This window comes from Clinocottus analis, unplaced genomic scaffold (genome assembly GCF_023055335.1).
Source record: "Clinocottus analis isolate CAN_PGR_092001 unplaced genomic scaffold, fCliAna1.0.p SCAF_12, whole genome shotgun sequence".
Classification (NCBI taxonomy): Eukaryota; Metazoa; Chordata; class Actinopteri; order Perciformes; family Cottidae; genus Clinocottus; species Clinocottus analis.
Genome location: NW_027175843.1, coordinates 12,230,077 through 12,253,151, shown reverse-complemented (window position 1 = coordinate 12,253,151; position 23,075 = coordinate 12,230,077). Strand labels below are relative to the sequence as shown.

At 42.4% G+C, this 23,075-nt stretch overlaps 1 protein-coding gene across 3 annotated transcripts; it reads right to left on the bottom strand.

The window, feature by feature from the left end:
- Positions 1 to 873: 873 nt before the first annotated feature.
- LOC137782601 (activin receptor type-1-like) lies at positions 874 to 22,066 on the bottom strand. Of its 3 annotated transcripts, none has more exons than XM_068572009.1 (12): positions 21,740 to 22,066; positions 11,064 to 11,137; positions 10,329 to 10,583; positions 9,745 to 10,017; positions 9,253 to 9,519; positions 7,839 to 8,044; positions 4,846 to 4,945; positions 3,956 to 4,102; positions 3,307 to 3,582; positions 2,050 to 2,247; positions 1,403 to 1,533; positions 874 to 1,268 (listed from the first exon to the last, which is right to left on the bottom strand). In XM_068572009.1, the coding sequence occupies exons 2-12, from the start codon at positions 11,128 to 11,130 to the stop codon at positions 1,134 to 1,136; spliced, it is 2,055 nt and encodes a 684-aa protein (XP_068428110.1). In that variant the 5' UTR covers positions 11,131 to 11,137; positions 21,740 to 22,066; the 3' UTR covers positions 874 to 1,133. The 3 variants fall into 3 exon arrangements, with proteins under 3 accessions (XP_068428110.1, XP_068428109.1, XP_068428111.1); XM_068572008.1 differs by lacking the exon at positions 21,740 to 22,066 and adding an exon at positions 20,227 to 20,245; XM_068572010.1 differs by lacking the exon at positions 21,740 to 22,066 and adding an exon at positions 11,281 to 11,299.
- Between the last annotated feature and the right edge of the window lie 1,009 nt (positions 22,067 to 23,075).

Sequence of the window (23,075 nt, the reverse complement as noted above, 5' to 3'; positions counted from 1 at the left end):
TATTGGAACGTCACTAGCTTTGCTGGTATTTTGACACATTTCAAAGTATTTGCCAAATTAAAAGTTTGACTTGATGAAAGCGCTGGATGAAACCTCAGAGGATCACCAACATCAACAGGTTTCATCCTCGGGGCAACATTTCATCTTCATTCATTCAATAGTTGTATTTGGTATTTAAAGTAGGATCTAAGTGGCGAAGGTACAAAGCTCATCAATATTGCCATCACTGAAGCCACTCCACTACCACGGCTAAAAATAAATACATTTACAAGATACAGCATCGAGACAAATGAGACGGATAAAACACTTTTTTTCTTCTATTTAATTAATATAAATCACTAATTAATATAAAATGTTAAAGCAATAAAAAAAAGGCTGAAGTTTGACTTCAATTACTTGACAATGCACGCGTTAGGACAACAATGCACGCGTTAAGACCGTGTACAGGATTTACAGGCTTACTTACAGACCTCTGGAGGACGAGAGTTCAGGACCTAACAGATATTTTATTTGTTCATTTAGCGGTTTGTGTCTGTAAAGCTGAAGAAACAAAAACGTAACCCTTTGGGGAATGGTAAGATCCCAAGAAACTTGTTCCAACAGCATTGTAAACAGAGTTGCACGACACACAAAGATCAACATAACATAGCTGGCTGCAATTGCCCTTTAAGAAAGTACGACAATTAAATAGGCAAGTTGATTTCTTTTCCAAATGCATCCACCGTTGTATAAACGAACAATGCAGTACAATTCAAGAGATAGTGAAATTGCTAAAATGGTCAGACATTGTCCATAAAATCTGCGGTTCTAACAAAAGCGAGCCTATTTTAATACCCAGGTAACATTTTTTTCCTTGAATAACATTGCAAACAGTCCAGCTCCTATGTCATAAGTTTAATATATATTTTCCTATTTGCGTGACTATTAGTAGTCTCTGAAATGTCCGGTAAGCCATCTTTGGATGCCAAAATGTTTCCCGCCAAGTGTTTTAAAATAAATATAGGTTTGTGCCACTATAAGGGCACTGAACCCATCAAGTCTCTTGTCTTGTGAGATTCATCCAGGATGGTCCACCACCTGGGTGTCTTCAAAAGCCTCAAAGCGTATGTCTGCCTCTTCTTCTCGAGGCAGACTCAAATGTCTGTTTTGAGTTTGTCCAGAGAGTTGTCGATCTTTGTGAGAGTCTTTTTGATGCGTAGCGCTGTTAATCTGGCTGACGGATTCTGGTACCAGCATTCCTTCATGAGTTTCGCCATGGAGGTTAAAGTCTGAAAATACATTAAAACGATCAATTGCTGTGTCCAGTGTCCACTTTAGAATATCTCTGAAATGATTTTATATGTGGATATCAAAAGCATGCAGACTAATTATGATACAATAATGACTATATAATATCACTCACAGTGTCTGAAAACCATCTGTTTGGGATGTTGGGCCTCTGCTGATCCACACACACAACCTTCTTCATATCCTCAAAGCTGGGATCACTTGGAACCACGTCGTGAAAAGGTGGCTTGTAGTCTTCTACGATGCCTACAAGTAGAGCATAGAATGCAGCGATTCACTTTCAAGAACACTCAATCACTTAAAATAAAGTGGAGTAAAGGTACACTGACAAATACCTGACAGATAAAATACCCCTTTTTTGTTCTTAACTTGCTCTCAAGTGTAGCCGTGGGACCAAATAGAGACAGGAAGTTACTGCGTCGAGGGTAAATCAATATCTTAAGGGTTGCTTAGAGCCCAGTTCCCATTGTAAAGCGATAAACCCATGCAACCGTGCTTGGAGGAAGTTTTATTTCACATAAGAGGTTCTAGATTCAGCACAGACAGTACATAATGTTTTGAGTATCAAAGCCAATGCTTTCCATCATAGAAAAGTTTTTACTTAGTCCAACCTAATGCTCTGATTCTGTGTAAAGTCTGAAAGGAAACAATTTGTGACAGTATGCCGCTTGTTGGTAATGCAACTTTGTTGGAAATGAGGAAGACAGTTTACAACAACGAGCTACGCTATAACTAATCATGGTGTGTGAAAAGTGTACTGACCATTACTGACTGTCCTCCTGGCGATTTCCCACAAGACGAGGCCCAGGGCCCAGATGTCCACTCTCTTGTAGGACTCGAAACAGTCCATCTGGATGGTGTCATCAAGCACTTCGGGGGCCATGTAGCGCTTTGTGCCCACTTTCGGGTTGTTTCCCACATCCAACTCGTTGGTGTCTTGAAAATGCATGACGGCCAGACCTAGCGTGAAAACACAGAACACTATAGAGTTCCCCTGCAGATATGAGATGTATGTAAAATATTCGTTTGAATGTGAAAACAGCCGTCTGGTGTTTTTGAGTGGTGGGGGACTTAAAGTGCCTCATCTCAGACAACTATAATGAAACAAAACACTGCACTCACTCTATCAACAGATAATGAAACACTACTTGTTTGTCGTACACAGTCCTATCCCTACAGGATGTAATCCAACATAAGAACAAGTCCCTTGGGAGACAACAACTGCTGCCATGTTTGTCGGAGCAGCAAAATGCGTCATCCGGAGCAGAAATAATTACATTGAGCAAGTAAACATGCTGAGCCAGTTGCCAGGCTATGGCTTGTACCTGAATTTGTTTTTCATCAAGCACCTGCAACTGGAACATTGGTGTTTTAGATAAAGTGGCCAGAGTTCCTCTAAAAGAGTTTTTGATTAAGGCCTTACAGGTATATTTCATGCAATACCCATAAACCACAATTTTCAATCTTAAAAACAACCTTCAGTTTGTTTCCATCAACCACCATCTTCTCCGCTCATCTGGGCCGGGCCGCGGCGGCAGCAGGCTTAGTAGAGCCATCCAGCTGTCTGTTTTCAAGCTCTTCCTGGTGAACCCTGAAGCATTCCCAGGCAAAATGAGATGTATCATCTCTCCAGCGTGTTCTCAGTCTAATCCAGGGCCTCTTACCAGCTGGAAGTGCCCATAAACTTTTAAAAGGAAGGCGTCCGGGACTCATCCTGATCAGATGCCGAAACCACCTCAGAAGACCCCTTTGGACGCAAAGCAGCTCTATTCAGAGTTCCCCCGCAGATTTCTGGGTTCCTCAACCATTACCCAAAGCCCATAATTATAGGAGAGGGTCAGAACGTAGGTGGAGTGGTATATCGAGAGCTTTGCCTTTGGTTACGGTGCAGCGTCAACAGTGGAGCTCCACTTTACCACGAGTGAACAAAACCCTGAGAGACTTGTATAACTATTTGATTAAACAGAGTAGAGGAATGTAATCAGTGGATTTGTGGTAAAGATTAGTCAGTATTCTCACCAAGGTCAGCAATGCAGCACTGTCCATTCTTTTGGACCAATATATTTTTGCTCTTGAGGTCCCGGTGGGCAATGGCCGGTTTGCCCTGAGTACCGAAGATCTCAACGTGGAGGTGGGCGAGGCCGCTTGCGATGGAGAGAGCCATGCGGAGGCAGCTGGATGCATCGAGGGTGCTGAGTTGAAGGTAGTCGTACAAGGAGCCCATCTCATGGAAGTGTGTGATCAACCACAACTGAGTGCTGGAGTTCCTCGAGGTCATGTCTGAAGCTATGAAGCCTAAATTGAGTGAAAAATAAAAATGCAATTAATTTAAAAAAAAACTTTGATCAATACACACATCATTGTCTAAAGCCAATGGGATACGTTTGGACAATAGATATATATATATATATATATATATATATATATATATATATATATATATATATATATATATATATCTTCATAATCCACCTTAATAAATAATGTTAAGCCGAGTTTGGATGGTTTTTACAAGTATTTTTTTAAACAAGAAGATATATTCTCATATATAAAGTCCTGCCATAATCAATGGAATGATGCTATGTTTAAGGAGCAATCGACACATGGCGTGGTACAGTAGGTATTCTCACAGCTTGCTGAGCCTGTATACATGAAACATGGTACGAACCCAGGATGTTCTCATGTCTCAGCAGCACAGTGTTGTAGATCTCAGTCTCTCTGAACCAGGACTTCTCGTCTCTGGAGGAGAAGATTTTGACGGCGACACTCTCTCCCTGCCACTGACCCCTCCACACTTCACCATAACGGCCCTTACCTGGCGGGCAAAATCATGGGAGAAATGAGCAAACATATGAGCAAAAATATTACAAAGAAATCAGCCTGAGGGATGTGTTTTACTGTTTACTTTCCACTAGCATTCCTTCATATTTGTGTCTCTCTTATGTATAAAGGCCGCTGTTAGAATTACCATTATTTAATCTGGAGCTACTTGGTCTCTTTCAACTCATCTCTCTGTAGGGAGTTTTCCAGCAAAAACAAACTGTGATAATGTTCACTGTATGCTGACTGTTCCAAATAGGAGAAAAAGCTACCGAGTGGCTGATGAAGAAAGTCAAACATTTTGCAGCCACAGATATCTTGAAGTTGAGCTAAATGGAAAGCAAGTATTGAACTTAGTTTGATCAGTATCATGTAGCTGCATCTATTAAATGTGTAAATAGGCATCGGTTTGCTAACATGGTCACAATAACAACATTGTAAGCCGATAATGATGTAGTGCCTGTGTAAATATCAGCATATTTTGCTGCCTCCTAGTGGCCAAAAATCAGTCCATGCATATTTCATTAGATTTCCTAAGAGAGGATGAATACTTCACACTTTTTTCAACATGGGTTACTTACACACAAGATCACAACACACACCATGTTTGTCCATATGAAAATAGGTCTGCTGTTGGTAATATTTTCTCTGACACTTAGAGACATGTTTACAGGGTATGGATAATGTAGGAGGCAGAGTTATTGTCAATATGAAAACAGCCTTTAACGGGGCACTTACCGACACACTCATTCAGTGTGATTTGTCGTGCAACAGTTCTCTGAACGAGGAACGGTAGGCCTGAGCCACTTCCTGAAGTGCAGGAATGATCCAGAAGATCCTGGCAAAGAGAAAAACAGAAACAAGAGGGAAAGGTTTTATAAATGTACAAGGATGTGGTATATTTGCAACTGAGCTAGTTTAATGAAAACTTTCCCAAAGGATTCCTGTGGCTCGAGCGAAAAAGAAGATGGAATACGGAGCATCAGGGACTCAGATGGAGAGCAATACAACCAGCCTTTGATGTGGTATCCACATGGGATGTAGGGGGTAAGCAGTGTGTGTATATCATGATATTGTGTGCGACTGTGTGTGGGAGGGGGGTGGGTCTGTGCTGGAGGTGCAGAGTGCCCCCTGCTGAGTAAACAACAGAAGTGCCATCCCCTCCCTGATGACTGGTGTAGTCGCTGGAGAACCAAGGACCAGACTCCAAAACAGGTGCAATGCTACGTAGCCTTTCATTATTATCTCAGCTAAAACACATGCAGCACCCCGGTGCGGACACAGGAGGGCAGTGTGCAGCAAGAGAGCAGGCGTCTGCTAAGCAAAACAAACGGCTAAACTGGGAGGGGAAGATGAGGAAAACAACAAAGAAGAGTGATGTCTCAGATAAACAGATGCATAATGCAAGAGCTTCCTGGGAGACAATTTGGAATCACAACACAGGAACGCAAGGCAGAGGCCATAAAATGTATGATGAGTTGCTCTGCAGAGAGTTTAAATCCCTCTCTTCGGTACAGGGGGATTGTTTTAGGGGGGTATATTCGGGCCAGGCCGTTAAGCAGCAGAATACAATCAGAACGTTGCAATATCACCATAATCAGACGAATTCTGGGCAGTAGCCCCCAGAGGGACCAGCCCATGTGTTTCAGGCCGATATGCTTTTCACAGCAACACCACTGTTTCTAATATCCTTTCTCATGATACTGCCGAGCACTTTCATTATTATGCCGAAACAAACAAACATTCTGGGGCTCCATATTTGGGCTTTCCATTGCCAAGTGCACTGATGGACTTTGTAAATAGCTTGAAACAAAGCCAAAATCAGCTATTTCTTTTTCTGACACACGCACACATATACTCATGAATGATCATACTTTAACAGTTGTTATTTACACGTTTCATAATTAAAAGATAAATGGGATGATCTGTGTTTTTAAGAGTTGAAACATGCTAACAAGTGTGTAGAGAAATGCTTTTAATTGGGGGAAAAAAGGATACTTATTACTTATAGTTCAAATAAAACACATGCTTTTGAGAGGACATAAAAATCACAAAATGGACGGTAACTGTCGTGCATTTTGTTCGGGCACAGGCTAGACTGAGAGTTTCAGCTGAACTTGATTACACGGTGCGCAAGCCAGTGAATGTGCTGGGTTGTCTTTCAGACTTAACACTAACCACAGGACTCCACCTAAACTCTGGATCAGTTTAGTGGGCCTCAAAACATAAACCACTCTGCAGAAAACTTACATCCACAGTTGAGTGGAAAGAAAATAAATAGCTAAAGACATCCATCAAACAGACTGGAAAAATGAAAGGATTCAAAACAACAAAACACACGCACACACCAACGTAACCTCTACGCATTGTTTGTTTTAAATATTTTTTACACACACATAATCTGGAGATCATGATCTGTATCTGTAAAACACACAAAGTTCAAAAGTGATAGACTGCACTGCGAATGTAATTTTTTTTTACCTAACAATGACAGTAAGTACGACAATATCTTAAGGCTCAAACCTGCACTGTGTATACAGGGACATGCATCTATTCTTTCATAGCATTTACTGAATCCTGAAGCATTTGCTCAATATTTAGTGATGCATTCCTCTCATGCATTTGTTCCCATCATACAGTGAGTGTTTCACCAAGTTCATCCATGTAGTTCATCACAGAATATAAGACTAAATCCTTCATTACAGGGCCACTGCCTGACAGCCTTGATCAGAAATCTGGATTAAATGGTGGCGAACAAGGTGTATTGTGCTATCTTGTCTCCATTGTATATTATCTGGAGTCAAATGGTAAAATTGTGTACAAAGATGCATAAATCCCCACTAATCCAACATCGTTTCAACTCATCAGCTGAATCCCCTAAGTGAATACAACACATCATTTCAAAAGGGGGTTTCCATCTCTGTTGTTGGCACTTTGTGGCATACATTGGCACTTTGAAGAGAGTCTCTGTAATCCAAGTGTACAGAAAAAAAAGCCCTCCTACCACCCACTGTTCAACAACATGATTTGATCTGCCGTCACATTAAATGATTGACACCGTAGGTTTTTAAATATCAGAGCTAACACTAAGACACATAACAACTTTATCTAAGTTATTGTTGTTTTCTGGTGCTGTAAAATGTTGGCTTACATTCGTTAAGAATCCATGGTTTGAATTCTGATCAGGTGAGAAATGTACAAAATTCATATTGAATTGTATATGTGAAAATATTTATATCGCAATGTCGTAATGGTTGTACATGCCGGACCATCCTCTATCCACTACAACAACTAATGTAGTATTATATAATTCTTGAACATTGCAATAATCTCCTTACATAATACAGCTGTGCTTAAAGTGCACATTTCAGATACAAAAAGATAATAAAGCCAACACAATTTAATTTAAGTATCTACTCTTTCCCACTGTTTCCTTTCTAAGTGCCTTTATTAATGATACTGGGTGTTTTTAGCTAACTCCTTTACTCAGTGAATAGAGACACTGATTTATTAACCAATTCAAACTTTTTTTAACACAGACTTGTGACTCACTTGAGGTCAATTAATAACAGTATATATACTATATGGCAGCTAGCACAGAGAGAAATAAGTGGGTTCAAATAAAAGACTGCAATTAATTTGACATATAACATACCAGTCAATTTTAATATGCCTTGAACAACTCTAATACTATTCTTTCCGGTGAGCTGAGGAGGTAGAATCCTACTCACCGCCAGAGTGCTCTCCCCCACGTTGGAGGCTATAAGGCCGTCGATGGTTCCATACTCTGCATCTCGTGATGTTAGTCTCTCCATTTGGTTGTTGTGGATGCGTCTGAACACCAGGATAGCGACGGCAGAGAGGACAATGAGGATGATGATGGGCGCCACGATGACGATCGTCAGTGTGGTCACACTGTAGCTGGATAGCTCATCGGCTGTGAGGGCAGAGAAAACGTTCACAATCAGAGATTTCTTCAGACTAAATCAGGCTATCACTTTTGAAAAAATGCTAAACAAAGATTGTTTTTTTTTAAAGATTAGATTTGGCTTGCATCTGTCAGAAGACTGAGTGCTCAAGTAAACAACAGATGGAAGCGTCCAATGGACCTGAGCAAGCGATACAAGAAGTACAACTATGCATGTTGAGGGAAAACTCTTCACTGCGGGGGGCGTTTTCTGGACCACAAAGACTGACACAAATCACTGGTTCGCAGCACTCTGCAGACCATCAGGAAAAACCAGTTAGGGGTGGGAGTGCACATAGAGCGCAATTGCACATGAGCATTCATTCACACACACAGAGAGGATCTCATAGTCAGCAGAGGTCGGGCCTGAGGAACTGACCATTCACACCTTTCAAACATTCCAAGGGAAATACGGCTCAGCTGCGCCAGACAATGATCCCCTTTTTTCAACTCAAATAATGAACCGTTTGGCCCAAATACTCATAACTACCAACACATTGTAGCACTAAGGCAGGGTCATGTTTAGCTAAAAATATAAATATTTGTATTTACAGCAATGTAATAACAAGACATGATGTGAGATGTATGATGCGGTAAACTGCACCCCGTTATGGTGTGTTAACACTAATATTCTCTGAGCTAATCCCCAAATATGTAACCGAAACGACAGGGATGAAAAAGTATCAAAAAAATATAAAACACTCCCGTAGAGAGAAAAGTAAAAGGTGACACACAAAAAAATGCTTTGTGTTAAGAAGCCTGCCCCTCCATTTTGCAGAGGGCTTCACTCACTGGGTTGTTGTCAGTCTGCTCCGACAGCCTCTTCGAGACACTGGGGAAGTGGACGGTGACGTAACAATATTCAAAACCTCCCTTTGGTTGCTCACTGTCAGCCCCGTTTCCGTTTCATACAGTGCCAGGAGTGTGACCACACAGAGGAGTAACTCGGGCCAAGACAAAACCATCCAAAAAAACCAGAGGCAGACATTTTCCCAGCAGATGACATAGCCCTCTTTGTGGAGTATGAATGCTTTGTCTAAAACGTTAAGAACTAACCCACATGGTTGTTCCTATTCTGAACCGATAAAATCTAACCAGCACGTTGTCTGAAAAAGCATTAGGTAAGTACAGTTCAATGCTGAAATCAATAGATGGCGCTCTTGAGCATCATAGTGTACCTTTGACAGGTAGCGCCACAGTGCTGTTCAAGTTGCACAGGTGACCATGGCAGCACTCCACAATTTGGTCTCTGGAAGGTGGGGTCTTGCAGGTCAATGTGCTCTGCTCATACACCTTGAAGCATCCCTTCTGGGACACCAGGGAGCCGGCGCTGACCGTCAGGGATGAGAAACACTGGTGGCCCTTGCAGCGTTTCTCTTTTTCACATGAGCTGCCCTCACAGACACAATCATGCTCCTCTTTGATCAGGGGCTTTACTTCCTCCTCTGCAAGAGATTCAAGAAGAGGACATAGATGATTAATAATAACTCTTCCGACAAAAACAATCATTAAAGTTGCTCCTGGGTTACTAATAACTACGCATATAGATTTTATGTTTTAAAAATCATAAGTTCTAGTAGAGTTTGTCAAGAAATGAAATTGTTGTTAGTGCCATAAGGTCTATGGTGAACGATAGCCAAGATAAATGTGTACAATGTGTACAAAGTCACCTTTTCCTGGAGTCTGCACAGTGACGTTCATGTTACACAGATGGCCCTGGCAGCACTTGACAACATGGGCCGAGGAGGGTGGCATGGCGCAGGTGACTCTGCCCTCGTCGTCGTCCCTCAGGCAGCCCTTCTGTTGGACGGCCACCCCATCAATCATCTTCAGAGAGGAGAAACAGTGCTGGCCGGCACAGCGATGGTCTCGCTCACACACACCACCCTCGCACATGCACTCCTGGTCTCTGAGGACCGGTCTGCCAGCAGACCATTCTATATCTGATGAAAGGAAATAAAGATATGGGGAAACCCATTACAGCAATGCTATTAGCGGACCATTAAATTAAACAGCATTCACTCAGATCAGAATACATGAAAAAGTATCTCTGCTGGCTGGCTGAAGAGCCCAGTCAAGTAGATTTAAATGTATAAGTTTTGACAAATCATAAATGACAATTTCTTAATATTTTAAAAAGACTTAACGATGAACCTTAGGTAAGCCACTTGCTTTGATGCATTGCTTCTAATAAAAATCCTACAAATGTTCACGCAATATCATTTTTACAATGTTATGATGCAAAACTCTTTACCTTTCACCGGTAACTGCAAGGAGACGTTCATGTTGCACAAATCTCCCAAGCAGCATTCCACCACCAGCTCAGGAGTTGGCGGGCTTTTGCATCGTGTGGACCCTTCCTCATTACCCACAATGCAGCCCTTTTGTAGGTACGTCGTCCCGTTCAGTATGGAAAGGGAGGTAAAGCACTGCTGGCCGAAACACCGGCCCCCACTGCTGCAGGACCCTCCGTCACACAAACACTCAGAGTTTCTCGAACTGACATCCCCTTCAAAAGTAAAAAGAAAAATGATGTAACTGGTCAGAATTCATCCCTGGAAATAGACAACGCTGCTCCAAAGAAGGACTGCAATCTCCAATATGTTCCTAAATGTTTTGTGACATAAGATAATCCGTGCTTATCCTTTGCATGCATCTATTTTCAGTCGGACAAGTGTGAAACGCCGCCCTAAGAAAGCTCATCTTTCTGCTGCATTCAATCGCCACTGCAGTTGTTTTAAAATAACACTGTGAGACAGCAGATAAGAGGGTGACAGACTGGGGAGGGGTGGTGATGGGGAAAGAAATTGCGAATTTTCGGTCCATGCATGTAAAAGACTTGAGGGGGATGGAGAAAACCACAGAGGCTGCAAGAGTGTGTGCATGTTTAACCAGAGTAAAAGAGAATAGGGGGACTGACATCCCGTATACACCTTTCAAGCTACTACATGTACTTTGGACAACCTGCGTTTTGTGACAAGACACTTACCTTCCAAGCTTGAACAGGGTAGGACCAGGGCGATCAAAACCAAAAGAAACACGCCCCTCAACATCATTGTAGAGCTAAATGGGGAAAAAAAGAGAGAAACACAAAAATGAGGCTGCACTCCAATGATCATGCAGATGGAGGGGGGAGTGGGTGTGGGGGGGTGGGGAGGGGTGAGATTGTATTCAGAGCAAATGACGACAATTTCTATACTGAATACCTTTGGTATTTCTGTAAAACACATTTCAGGATACCATTCAGCGAGACAGACAAAAGACCGAGAGGGAGACAGACGGATAACGACAGGATTTGCTGTCGACCAAAGAGTAACTGATCAATTTTACAGAGCAAGGCGGTTTCTTGTTTTTAGAAAAAGAGTCAAAACCAAGTTTAAAATGTTCAAGTAAAGTGGGTCTCAAGCCTTCCTGTTGTCCTGGCAACAAGACATTGAGTGGCAAGCAATGGGGAGACTGGTGCTCTCTTATTGGCTGCCTTTAAGCGCGCGTGTGTGTGTGCGTGTGTGTGTGTGTGTGTGTGTGTGTGCCTGCTCGGTGATGTCTGTGTGTTTGTTGGAGGGACAGACTGCTTGGCAGTGAGGGGAGAGGAGCAGACAGTCGAGAGAGGAGGAGTAGGACGATGAGGAGAAAAGCACGACGGGGAGAGACTGGGTGCCCAAATACTATCGTTTAGAGACCCGGCGACTAGTGCTTCAATATTTAATGCGTCTCGAGAAGCGTCCACATTGGCCGGTTGAGTTTGTTTGTTTTATCCCGTGACAGATTTCTTCACGAGTTCAACCCACACTGTAAACTCCAGCTACACATTTTGTAAAGATGATATGCGAGTTCTGTGGAAACGCCACAGCCTGCCTCGTTTATGCCATACTAAGCACCGGGGCCGTTATCTCGGAAGCATGTGTTTGCGCGCCTGAATGCATCTGTGCCACTGATAAATACCCAAGCGCCCCTCCTCACCTCCATCCCCTCCAAGCCTTTGTGCCCCTCTCCCAGACATAAATGATTAAGCACATAATGTTAGCATTAGCCCAACGGTGGCGTCTGTACAGGCCGCTCACACACAGACCACATGCTGCTCCTTTAATCGGAGCACAAAACAGAGGCTGCCACACAGAGATAATCAGGAGCTATGTCTGCTCCCTTTGGACCAGGGGAGAGGGGATCAGCCAAATGGGGGGCAGGGAATGGGCAGGAGGGCACGAGGAGGTAAGGGAGGTACAGCCAGGGGGCAACTGGGGGACAGTGGGTCAGAGAAGGGCAGAGAACTGAGCCACTGTGAGAGAGACGTGTGGGCTGCAACAGTGAGGGAGGCTAAAGGGGGGGGAAGTGGAACACGGAGGTGTCTGGAGTCAGCGCCCAGGGGGACAGTTGGAAGAAGGGCACCATGCTGGTGGGGGACGGCCGGCTGGGCTACGGTGAAGCCAGGGGGCCGAAGGAAACAGGATAAAGAGATAAGCATGGGGCGGGGGGGTAAAAGACAATAGTCTGGAGCACAGAGATTCTGTCAAACTGGTTATCTTGATATTAACTCGACAGAGAACGCAATATCCTGACTCGCATGCTGCTGACAGATCAATAGCTCACCTCATTTAACTAAGTAGAGCGTGTCACAAGGCTCCTTTTAATGGCTTCCATAAGTGTAGGTAAATGAGTTGCTGCATTTTTGTTTACATTTACCGTTGAAAGACCCTCAACGGAGCACTGAAATCATCTCCGTCTCAATTCATCTCTCCGCAAGGACACTTTGTCTTAAATAAACCGTCATAAGCAGTGAGCCACATGCCACTAGGTGATCCTTTTATGTGCCGTTTTGTACAAAGCAAATATTTCAGTCTGCACTGCAAAGCCTGAGGGCCTTTTGCTCGTTCTCCAATATGTGTTTAAGTATGTATTTGCACAGATCCACTACTGTATGTTTTATTTTGTATCTACACATGAATTTGCAGAAGTACAAGAAAACACAAACTACACCCCATCCATCCACACATGAGGCATAGCGAGCTGGTAAACACACCATCAAGCCAGCTAACAGCTTTGCTTGATAAATACACACTCAGGACGAGTCCTGATACTGGAAACCTCAGGAGGGACTCTGGAGTGGAGCGAGGCAGAGAGGGGGACCATCTGCAGGACCGATTGCGATCTGAGCAGACAACTTTATGGCGCTATGTGTGTGTTGCAGCTCTCTATCGCTGCATATTGAATTCACTGGCAGTGTTCTGTACTGTGTGTTCGCAGAGCTGACATCCTGCCAAGGGTGTGCTCTCATTTTCCCCCCAACTATCTGTCTCAACCCTGTTCTTTCCTTTTGCTCCCTCTTCCTATAGCCTTTGATGTGGTGTTGTAATAGGAAACCAGTGTAAATACCACATGGTAATTATATTTTCCCATGTTTACTGCTGTTGGAACTAGTAATCTAAGAATTCACTACAGTATGCAGATTATTTGATGGACGCTTAAAAAAAAAGGTGGCCAAATGTCATTTGCCGCAACTGTGATTGTGTGATTATTTTACAATGTATTGCATTATGATGAGTCCTTCTCTCGTACTGCCATCGCTATAAAGACAGGCAGTTTAAAATAATCAAAATAAATTAAGTAACGTGCGTAAGTACAATGATGTTGAAGTACTTGTACATTACTTAGGTATTTCCACTACATTTAATGGAAAAACATTTAGCTTTTTACTTTGCAGTTACTAGTTACTTTGCAGATTGACGTTTTACAAACAAAACATGCAATTATCTTTTTAATGTGGTGCCCTGTGAAGGATTTAACTAAGAGAGTGTAGAGAAAGTAGGAAGAAATACCTCCATCTCAACCAAGCAGCACATTTAAGGACACCTACAAATTAAGTGTTTCGTAATAATAACACAATAACATATACAAGTATAACTATATGGAGTTTAAAAAAAACATAGTTTGGGAGTGAAGAACACACCCCGAACTCAGCCAATCAGCCGGGCCCTACATGCTTAAACACATTAAACCCGTTTATTTCTTCTTTGACTCCAACATCCTTTCCCCCATCCCTTCATCCCTCGACCTGTGTCCGGTTCCTTAACCCAACCCTCTCTTTCGCCAGTGGCGGGCCGTATACTTCCTACCTAGGCCTGCTGTCTAATATCATATACATAAATACATGCTGGAAGGGATGCTGTTTGGCATGCAAAATTATGATTGTGATTTTGTTTAGGTCAGCAGAGAAGGTTTAGCAGGCCCTGATGGCCCGCCACTGGTAAATGCATAGCGCCATTGGCGTGGTCTTTGTTAGTGAAATAATAAGATAAGATAAAATAGTCTTTTGTTAGTCCCTCCGTGGGGAAATTACAGGATTACAGCAGCCCTTATTCACAGACATTTAAAGTAGAGATAAGTAAGTAATATAAATAAACAGTAGAACAGTAATAAAAACACAATTTAACTTAATTAAATAGTAAGAAACAAAAATATGAAATGTACAGATAGAATAAGAATAAATGTGTATAAAGTGTAAAAGTATAAAAAATTATAAAAAAAAGTATTGGACCAGGTGAGGTTAAAGTGTAAATGTATGTCGTAAGAAGTGCTATTGCACATTCAGTACTTTTGAATTGTAACTATTTTTTTCTTCTTCTGTTCCTTCACTTTAAATTCTGAATGCAATTACTTTTGAAATGTACTAAATAATCTGAATGCTTTTCCCACCATAGGCCTTTTGTATGATGATATCAATGCCTCTGAAATACATAAGCACTGACCACGTTCACGGAAATACAGAAACCCCATTTAGCTCAACACAAGGCAGTCAAAGTGTGGACAGCCCGGAGAGAAATAGTTGAGATAGACATGGCCCTGTGCAACGTATGCTGGCTTTAAGTCACACGAGTGCTGCTGGAGGGACTTGAAAGTGATCCTACTTATCAAGGCTCCCGTTTTTGACGCCATGTTTCCTTCCCAGACTGTTTCCAGTGACCCCGCTCCGAAGGGCTATCTTCATAGGCACTTATTCTAAGATGTTGAGTTAAGCTATGAGTGATTAGATGGAGATGATTAAACATGCCACTCAAATATTGTGACTGGTACAACTGTACCCTTCAAAGAGAAGCATGTTGGCAGTTATGATGACTTAAATGCATTTTATTACACATTCAGACTTAAATCGACTACATCTGAACCTCAAATTGTATTAGCATTTGCTGTTTCTAGGTGACGTTTTAACTTTCAAGAATAAAGAAGAGTCTAGTTGGCTGTTTTATTCATTTGGTCTGTTTTGTATTCGGGTCAAGACGAACTAGAGAATGACAAAAAATGACTTTGTCCGATGAGTATGGTGCATCACTGAGGATGAAGAGGGAGGAGGCCGGAAGCCCTGCAGGAGGAGATGCTGAGTCATCGTGCTGGCAACGAGGGAGACGAGAGGTGGAATCTGTGTCTGAACAGGCAGGCTGGCACAGTTACCATGGCACAAATAGCCTGGGCGCCGAGGAAGCTGCAGAAAACTGCGGGGTGGCGAGGGAGGAAACAGGCAGAGACTGGGGCAATGCGGAGCCTGCTGTTCGCGTCCCTGTTCGCGTCCCCTTCCCCGACCCAGACAGCCGAAGTGCCAGCATGCCATCAGGGACACACAGATGGTTGGCTCCTAGGTGGATGTGGGTGTAACACAGACCCGAGGGCGAGCGTTGTCCTCTTTGCAGCAGCCCAGTTTCATATTCACACTACAACTCAGCAAATCAACACATTCACCTCGGCCTAAAAAAACATTCTCTGCCTACAGTCAAATATAGCACTTGGGGTGACTAAAACTAAGTTAGGAGAATACACAATCTTAACTTTTTTAGTAGGTTTTGAAGGAGCACTTTATGCTATGAATGTTGTCCTTAAAAAATAGCTGTGATGGAGTCAACACAAAAAAGAAGTATCAGGGGTACACCTCAATAAAAATGTACCTTCCAAAAGTCTGTTCTGACACTTTACATCAAGCACAACAATAATGGGAAAGCAGTTTAGGACAGATTTTATGGACCGAGTCATCTTGTGGAAGAATTGTCGTGTAGTTAGCTGTTGGCTTAAGGCCTCTCTCTACACACTGTGTGACATTGGAAATCTTGCAGCTCTATTACATGTCACACTGTGCAAGATGGAACCAATAAAATCTTGTGTCAAGTCTGTGTCAGGCAGTACATATCACATTTTGAGTGTGCGATGAATGCTTGGTGAAATGTAGGGCCAGGGGGGAAAAGCGGAGAGGTAAAGTAAATAAGTTAAATCATCTGCTCTGATTATGTGATTAAGAAAAATGGAGCAGGGTTTGGACAAAAATTCCAGACAGAATTATGGGTGGTTATTTCATAGACTTTGCTTTCTACAGCAGCCACGTCAATATTTTGACGCAGGCTAAATGCATTGCTCAACGCAAAATACAAACAAAACTTGTCTGTGGAATAAAAGTGGCACAAACTCCACCGCTTTAAAACACACAGATATATTTAGGAGACGTTAATGAACCAAACAAAGGTATTGTACTGGCAGCAGTGTTGAAATAGAGCTCAATGCGGCGCTGTGACCTTGTCTGGTGTAACTGTGAAACGCAGCTTGCCCCCTTCTTGATATCCTTTGTCGTACACCAAGACTGCGTATGAAAGCCAGACGTTCCACTGAGTACAAAGCAAAGCTCAATAACCTTTGGAAACACACCTCGCTGGCCAAGGGGCGCATCAAATGCGGAGGTGAACCTGCAGTGCCCCATCAGGTCGAGCCAGGCTTCATCTCTCGGGGCCCTATAGTATCTCAGCAGCTGCCTCCTTTCACCGTGTGAGGAATGTAATCAAATGCAAATGCCCCCCTGCGTATGTTCAACCCTCACTCACACATTCATTGTAGTTGGCAACAGCATCGCAGTTTTTTGTTCCTTGGATACAGTAACACAGGGTACACACACACACCAGATGTAACCAGAGACAATAGTTGCCGTTTCTTCCTGCTGTGCTCCCACCCTACCTAAGTTCTGTGTTTTCACAAGATGTCACAGGCACACAGAACCAAAACATCAACCTAGTAGCAAGTAATAGAAGTTTTGCGGTTCTGCAAGGTTTTATTATGGATTCAAAAAGGCATCGAAGTCTTGTGAGACACAACTTTATCGGATTTTACAGCATTGTGGCGACACTGTAAACAAGTAATCCACGCAATGGTCACCATAGCAATTAGAGATTTATCACACAGACATCAAAACATCTGAAACAGCCAATTCAAACACCATCTTTGTGGCCCCCGGCTATGTTTGCCAACCGAGGAATGCACAAACATTCTCCCTCCAAACGACCGTCTCACAAAGTTCACTGGCCTGGGGCAGTACTCTTCTCAAAAGACATCTTAGTTTGTATCACGGTGCACCCTTTAAAACACAGTTTCTTCTTGTGAAACAAGACAATCCGCCAAACGGACCAAAGAGCTGTATGCACAGTTAGACGAAACTCAGGGAATATTTAGTCTCTGAGCTCCAGGAGTCCGAGGGCTATCATGATATCCCCGGCTGTGTGACCCACAGACATCGACCACACCAATGGCCACCTTGCTGATAATCACTCAGCAAACAGCTTGTAACAAAACAAACCACGCTCCATAGCCATTACATCCTGCTGCCAACGGAGCCTTTATGGCGGGTAGCTTCCTGGCCTTCCGCAGAGGAGAGGTATCTAAGGAGGAAGACCAGTAGTTCACATGGGAAATGAAGACATGACGGGTTCTTGCATGAAGGGCCGGGCGATAACGCTCAGAAGATTTTGTGTGGATTTAATTGTGAGGATTTGATAATATGGTGTCAATAAATCATAGATAATTCTGATCAGAATTTGTCTAATGTGGTCAACCACTATGCATTGAGTTTGACCAAATTTGATTCATTTTTTAAGTACTGTTGCTTGAGCAGACCAATCAGATTTATTGGTTAAGTCAATAAGAGAACTCTGATCATCCTTGTGCCATTTAATAAGCTAAAATCCCAGCTTTGAAAATGTATTTTTTTTTAACTCTAAAGAACATAATCTAAGTGAGAATATAATTGTCAGAATAACTGATAATGAAAACGATTGTTACTTCCTGTCTTAAAATTTTCAAGAGTGCATACTTTATGCATCACATATTTGGCCAACAGATATTATAAGAAATATAAAAGCTATATAATGTTGTGATATTGATTTCCTGCTATACTGCCCAGTCCTACTTATTTGTCAAAACCAATGAATAACTAAAACCAAACAAATTCCCTATTTGGCTCCAGTACTGGGACTGGACTAAACGAATTCAAGCCAGCCCCATCAATGTAATCCTGAAGTACTTCCATCATAACAAAACTACTTCAGCTTTCGACCCTGTGACCCCAAGAGATGAAACTGATTATTTTCAAGTCGTAGACAAAGTGCCCAAACCAAATAAGAGTCCATGCCTTGGCCTGGAGAATGTGATCAGAGACACAAAGCCATAACATTTAACAGCTGAGCGATAAGACAAGAGCACTGAAGCGAATGAAGGACTCATAAAATGTGTATTGCAGACTGTCTCCAGTCCGGGATGAGTATGGAGAGAGGAGAGGAGCCACAAGCACCGCAGATCTATGGGCATCCGTGAAGACAGTAGTGTCTTGTATCCCTTTGATCTGTCTCCATTGGTCCTCAACCACATTTGAACAAAGAATCAGATAAATCAATAAGTCTGTGAGTAGCCACCAGAAGAAAAGAGCAAGCTTCCAAACAGCAAACAGTAACAAGACAAAAGTCTGGCAAATACACAGGCAGTCTTTCATTTTTCTAGTCTCTTTCCCCCTCTAATGTGTCATGCTTGGACTGCATAGCCCGCGAGTCCCAGACAGCTCCTCTCATCGTGATATGTTTGGGCTACATAAAGCTGACGATTATTAAAAAGGCTCAAGGATTTTTTGGGACTAAAAATAACACTGCAGACAGAGGGGCCCCTTTCTTAAAAGCTGGACACGAGCATAGAGCAAGGCAAATTCAACCCACATGCTGTGTTTTTCTGCAGCCTGCTGCTTCATTTGATGCCAGGTTTGTTGCTTGTCAAACTTTCCAGTAAATCAGCACACACTCACGCCGATGCACGAGCACACACAGGATATATGAGGCCAAAACTAAAGGAAGATAGCTCAAGGTTGCTGCAGCGAGCTATAGACTCCTCCAGCCACCGCCTCCAACCCGCATTCACACACACATTGATTCGTTATCTCTCACACACACACACACACACACACACACACACACACACACACACAGGCAGACAGGCAGACATACAGTATCCCCCTCCCTCGCCCTAAATTCTGAGCCACCTACATGGAAGAGCTATGAGACTCTTGCCCAGACTTGAAGCAGTCTATTGTGGTCTCATAACTGCAGTTCTCTTGTTAATGACAGACCGTGTAACCTGAGTCTGCACACGCACACGTTTTTGGAGCGAACGCTTCCCTCTCCTCCACTTGCAAATTGTACTAAACCCAAACTGCTTCTGACAGCCAAATTACTGTGCACAAAAAAAATATTGCTATCAGAGGCCTACCGTCCCACCCATAAAAAAAAGAAGCTGCAAGCACAACTAATACTTTGTGGTTAAAGCGTCTACGTTGTTAGTTTTTGCTTCCTTTCTTTGTCCTACGTAATAGTAAATAAAATATCTTTGTTTTTTGACTGTTAGATTGATATAAAAGTCAAATGCCATGTGTCTAAACATATATGGCAAGTAAAGCTAATTATGAAGCGGATACCGCAGGCTGTGGTAAATTAGGATTTAAATTAAGGACTATTAACTAATTATATGACGTTCTATGAGTGATTATTACTATTGGCAGTAAGATTGGGAAAAACATAAATATTGTCAAGCTTTGTAAATCAGACACAAACACTCTTTGAAACAAACACAAGGAAAAGAATGATTCAACATTCCAAGACACCCCAAACCAGTCCTATTGTTGGGCATGCATTGTTCGTCTCAGGGAGACAGATAACCTCCAACTGGTTGAGGAATAAGTTACCACAGATAGGCCGTTAAGAACAATGCCTCTGGCCCAAGGCCAAACATTAACATTGCTGTAGACCAAGAGACGTTGAGAAGGAGTGGACAATGGCAGGGTGAGTGCCCACAATCAGACCGGTGCCTGTTACCTCAGCTGAACAGAACGAGACGACCGGCATTCCATGGAGTTGAACCAGATTTCTGCCTCCGCCTTTTATCAGACCACTATCAGCCAGACTCCAGGACGCGAGTCACTGGGAACAGCAGGCGCCCACAAGGAGGCCCGTCTCCTGCGACTGGTCAGCTGTGGGGTTACAGACTCCAGATCATCAAGCCACCACACAAACACACGCTGCCACTAACCATAACAAAGAACCCCCACTGTGACTCCTCTAATCCAGTCTGAGGGGAACTCACCAACAAACAATAAATGCATTACATGTTATTCGGAGTGGCTAATCCATATTGATTCGACAATGTGGAGCCCCTCGCTGCACATGTTTCACTGTCAGAGTAACACGTACATATTAATGTGTGGTCAACTGAATGGTTTAAGTGCGTCAGCATAAAAGCATCACACCATCAACGGAGCTCGGTCGTGTTCCATCCCACAGACTCGCCTACACATCAAGAACAAATGAAACAGTCAAGTGCCCCCCAGACATTTGGGCTACCAGTGAAGAGAGACTTAAATAGTGTGTGGCAATGGGAGTTCTTGTGATCCAGAACCCGGCACAGTGAGTTGATTCGGAGGAGGAACCCTTCAGCGCGAGACCTTCCCTTTTCACACATCCTTTAATCTGCACAATTACCCCTGAATGTTTTTCAGTGAGCATTAACACCTCTGTAATGAAGTTTGCACCCTCTCATCAGCCGGTCTACCAGCTTTACATTTAATTGCACTGCAATCTTATCACACACCGTTTCCTGTTTGATCTGATTGTTCTTCTGCAAGAGGGGAAAAAAAGCATGTCAACAAATAATCGAATTGTACTGGAGATATCTGAAATGTCACTTCATTGCCAACTAGTTTCAAATTAAACCACAGACCATTGTAAGCAATAGTGTGTGTGTGTGTGTGTGTGTGTGTGTGTGTGTGTGTGTGTGTGTTAGGCTCTCAATTGTGATGTTAAAGTGCCCAGCATGGGATGATGAGACACACGATCGAGCAGGAACGACCCAAAGATAATTTGCATGACAAAAACAACAACAGCAACCTCTTAAAAAAGTCACGACCAGTTGTAAAGTTGCTCGCCTGACTGTGACGTAGGTATTACAAGTTGCAGTGCTGGACCGGAGACGTTTATTTTCACACGTTTAGCCCCGGAGCTCATCTCCATTCACCAAAAACATCGGAAAGGAAGAAGGCGAAATCACAAAGAATGAACGTGCAATAATAGTTACAAGTTATAAGATGCAGGTATCAGATCACACAACCAAATACGAATAAGATATGATAAATATGTATATAATGTGTGTGTGTGTGTGTGGCTGCAATTACAGAACAGGCCAAGATTTTTTTTACAAGGAAAAGCTGAGAGGGATTTATTGTGACGAAACATTTTACTGCAAAATCAGCAAACTTCTCAACGTCTATGAAATGTCTATTCGGTTTTTATACGCGGTCACATTTTTGGCCTCCGTGGTGATAAATAAACTTACCTGGGTGGTTTTTTTTTTTTCCAAAAGTGCTTTTTCCGAGGGCTCTGTAACTGACGCAGGTCGACCTACTCAGCCATCTCCAGAGAATCCACAGACAAAAACACGGTTTGTTTTCCAAAAGTCTGAAGAGCAGCGCCTACATGACGCCAGCAGTGTCGTCCGTCGTTCGCTCAAAATACAAAAAGTGACGAATTCACGCGATATTCAGAATAGAGAAGCCATAAAGACACATTTTTTTAAACGGTTTGCCTCCCCTTCACACACCGGCACTTGCTGGAGCTGGAGCTTCACAACTCGCACTCGAATCCACGAAGAAGCCAGCGTTGGAGGAAGTTACCTTTGCAACAACTCTGTGCTATTAAGCTACAGAAAACGAGATGGTGAATACGGGCGTTTCCGGTCACACGTTTCAAAATAAAAGAAGGTAGCTTTTAGTTTCTTTCAATGTTATGTTATTTTCAAAGAGTCAAATAATACTGATAATACTGAATATATTTAATGATTGTATTACATTTTGTAAAAGTAGGATAAAGAAAAGCTAAACAGTGGCAAAATGCAGGTGGTCTACATTTACTAATGCATTGTACGAAGGTTACTTGAGTATTTCCATTTTATATTTTACCTCCATTACATCACAGGGGGAAATGTTGTACTAGTTCCGTTCAAAAATGACAAGTTCACATTAAAAAGATATAAGGACCCCGTGAGATATGTTAACACATCATGACCTCTTGAAATATATTTTAGATTCAGTCATGAAAATAAAATGTCTACTTCCACACAAATACATCTGTACTTATAATATATCATCATGATATGTATCAAAATAATATAGTGTCAAATGCACAGCAGCTATTTTTGCGTTTACTTTTAGTACTTTTTGTATATTTATGTGTCGTAGTTTCCCCTAATTTATGTTTTCAATACAGGACTCTCACATTTAAAGGAGCATGTTGACATTGTGGTATTGACACGTTTACTTAGAAACAGAACCTATACTATTGTTTTATCATCACTGAATGCCTTCATTTGTGAGCAGCCTTTCATTGTTGTAGATGGAGCACATTTTGTATATACTATTTGGAATGGCTCCCATGTAATATGCAGTAAGTAATCTATGCAACTCTCACACGTTATGTATTGTGTACAGCACTCATATCTTATAATACTGCCAAGGTCGACGTGCATATATATTGCTGTTTGCTTGTTATTGTTTTCACCCATCTTCTGATCACCCAGAAATTCTCCAAAGATAATCTGTGCTTTTTTGCTGAAGCAAAGGCATGCATTTCCTGTAACAGACTTGTTCTCTCTGGCAAGCTTGACCTGCGCGGTA

Excerpts from the sequence above, each read along its gene's own strand:
- LOC137782601 (XM_068572009.1), bottom strand. The coding sequence starts at position 11,130 with ATGATGTTGAGGGGCGTGTTTCTTTTGGTTTTGATCGCCCTGGTCCTA. Across the intron at positions 10,018-10,328 it reads CTTGCAGTTACCGGTGAAAG|ATATAGAATGGTCTGCTGGC; the intron begins GTAAAGAGTTTT and ends TCCTTTCATCAG. Across the intron at positions 1,534-2,049 it reads CAGGAGGACAGTCAGTAATG|GCATCGTAGAAGACTACAAG; the intron begins GTCAGTACACTT and ends CTCTACTTGTAG.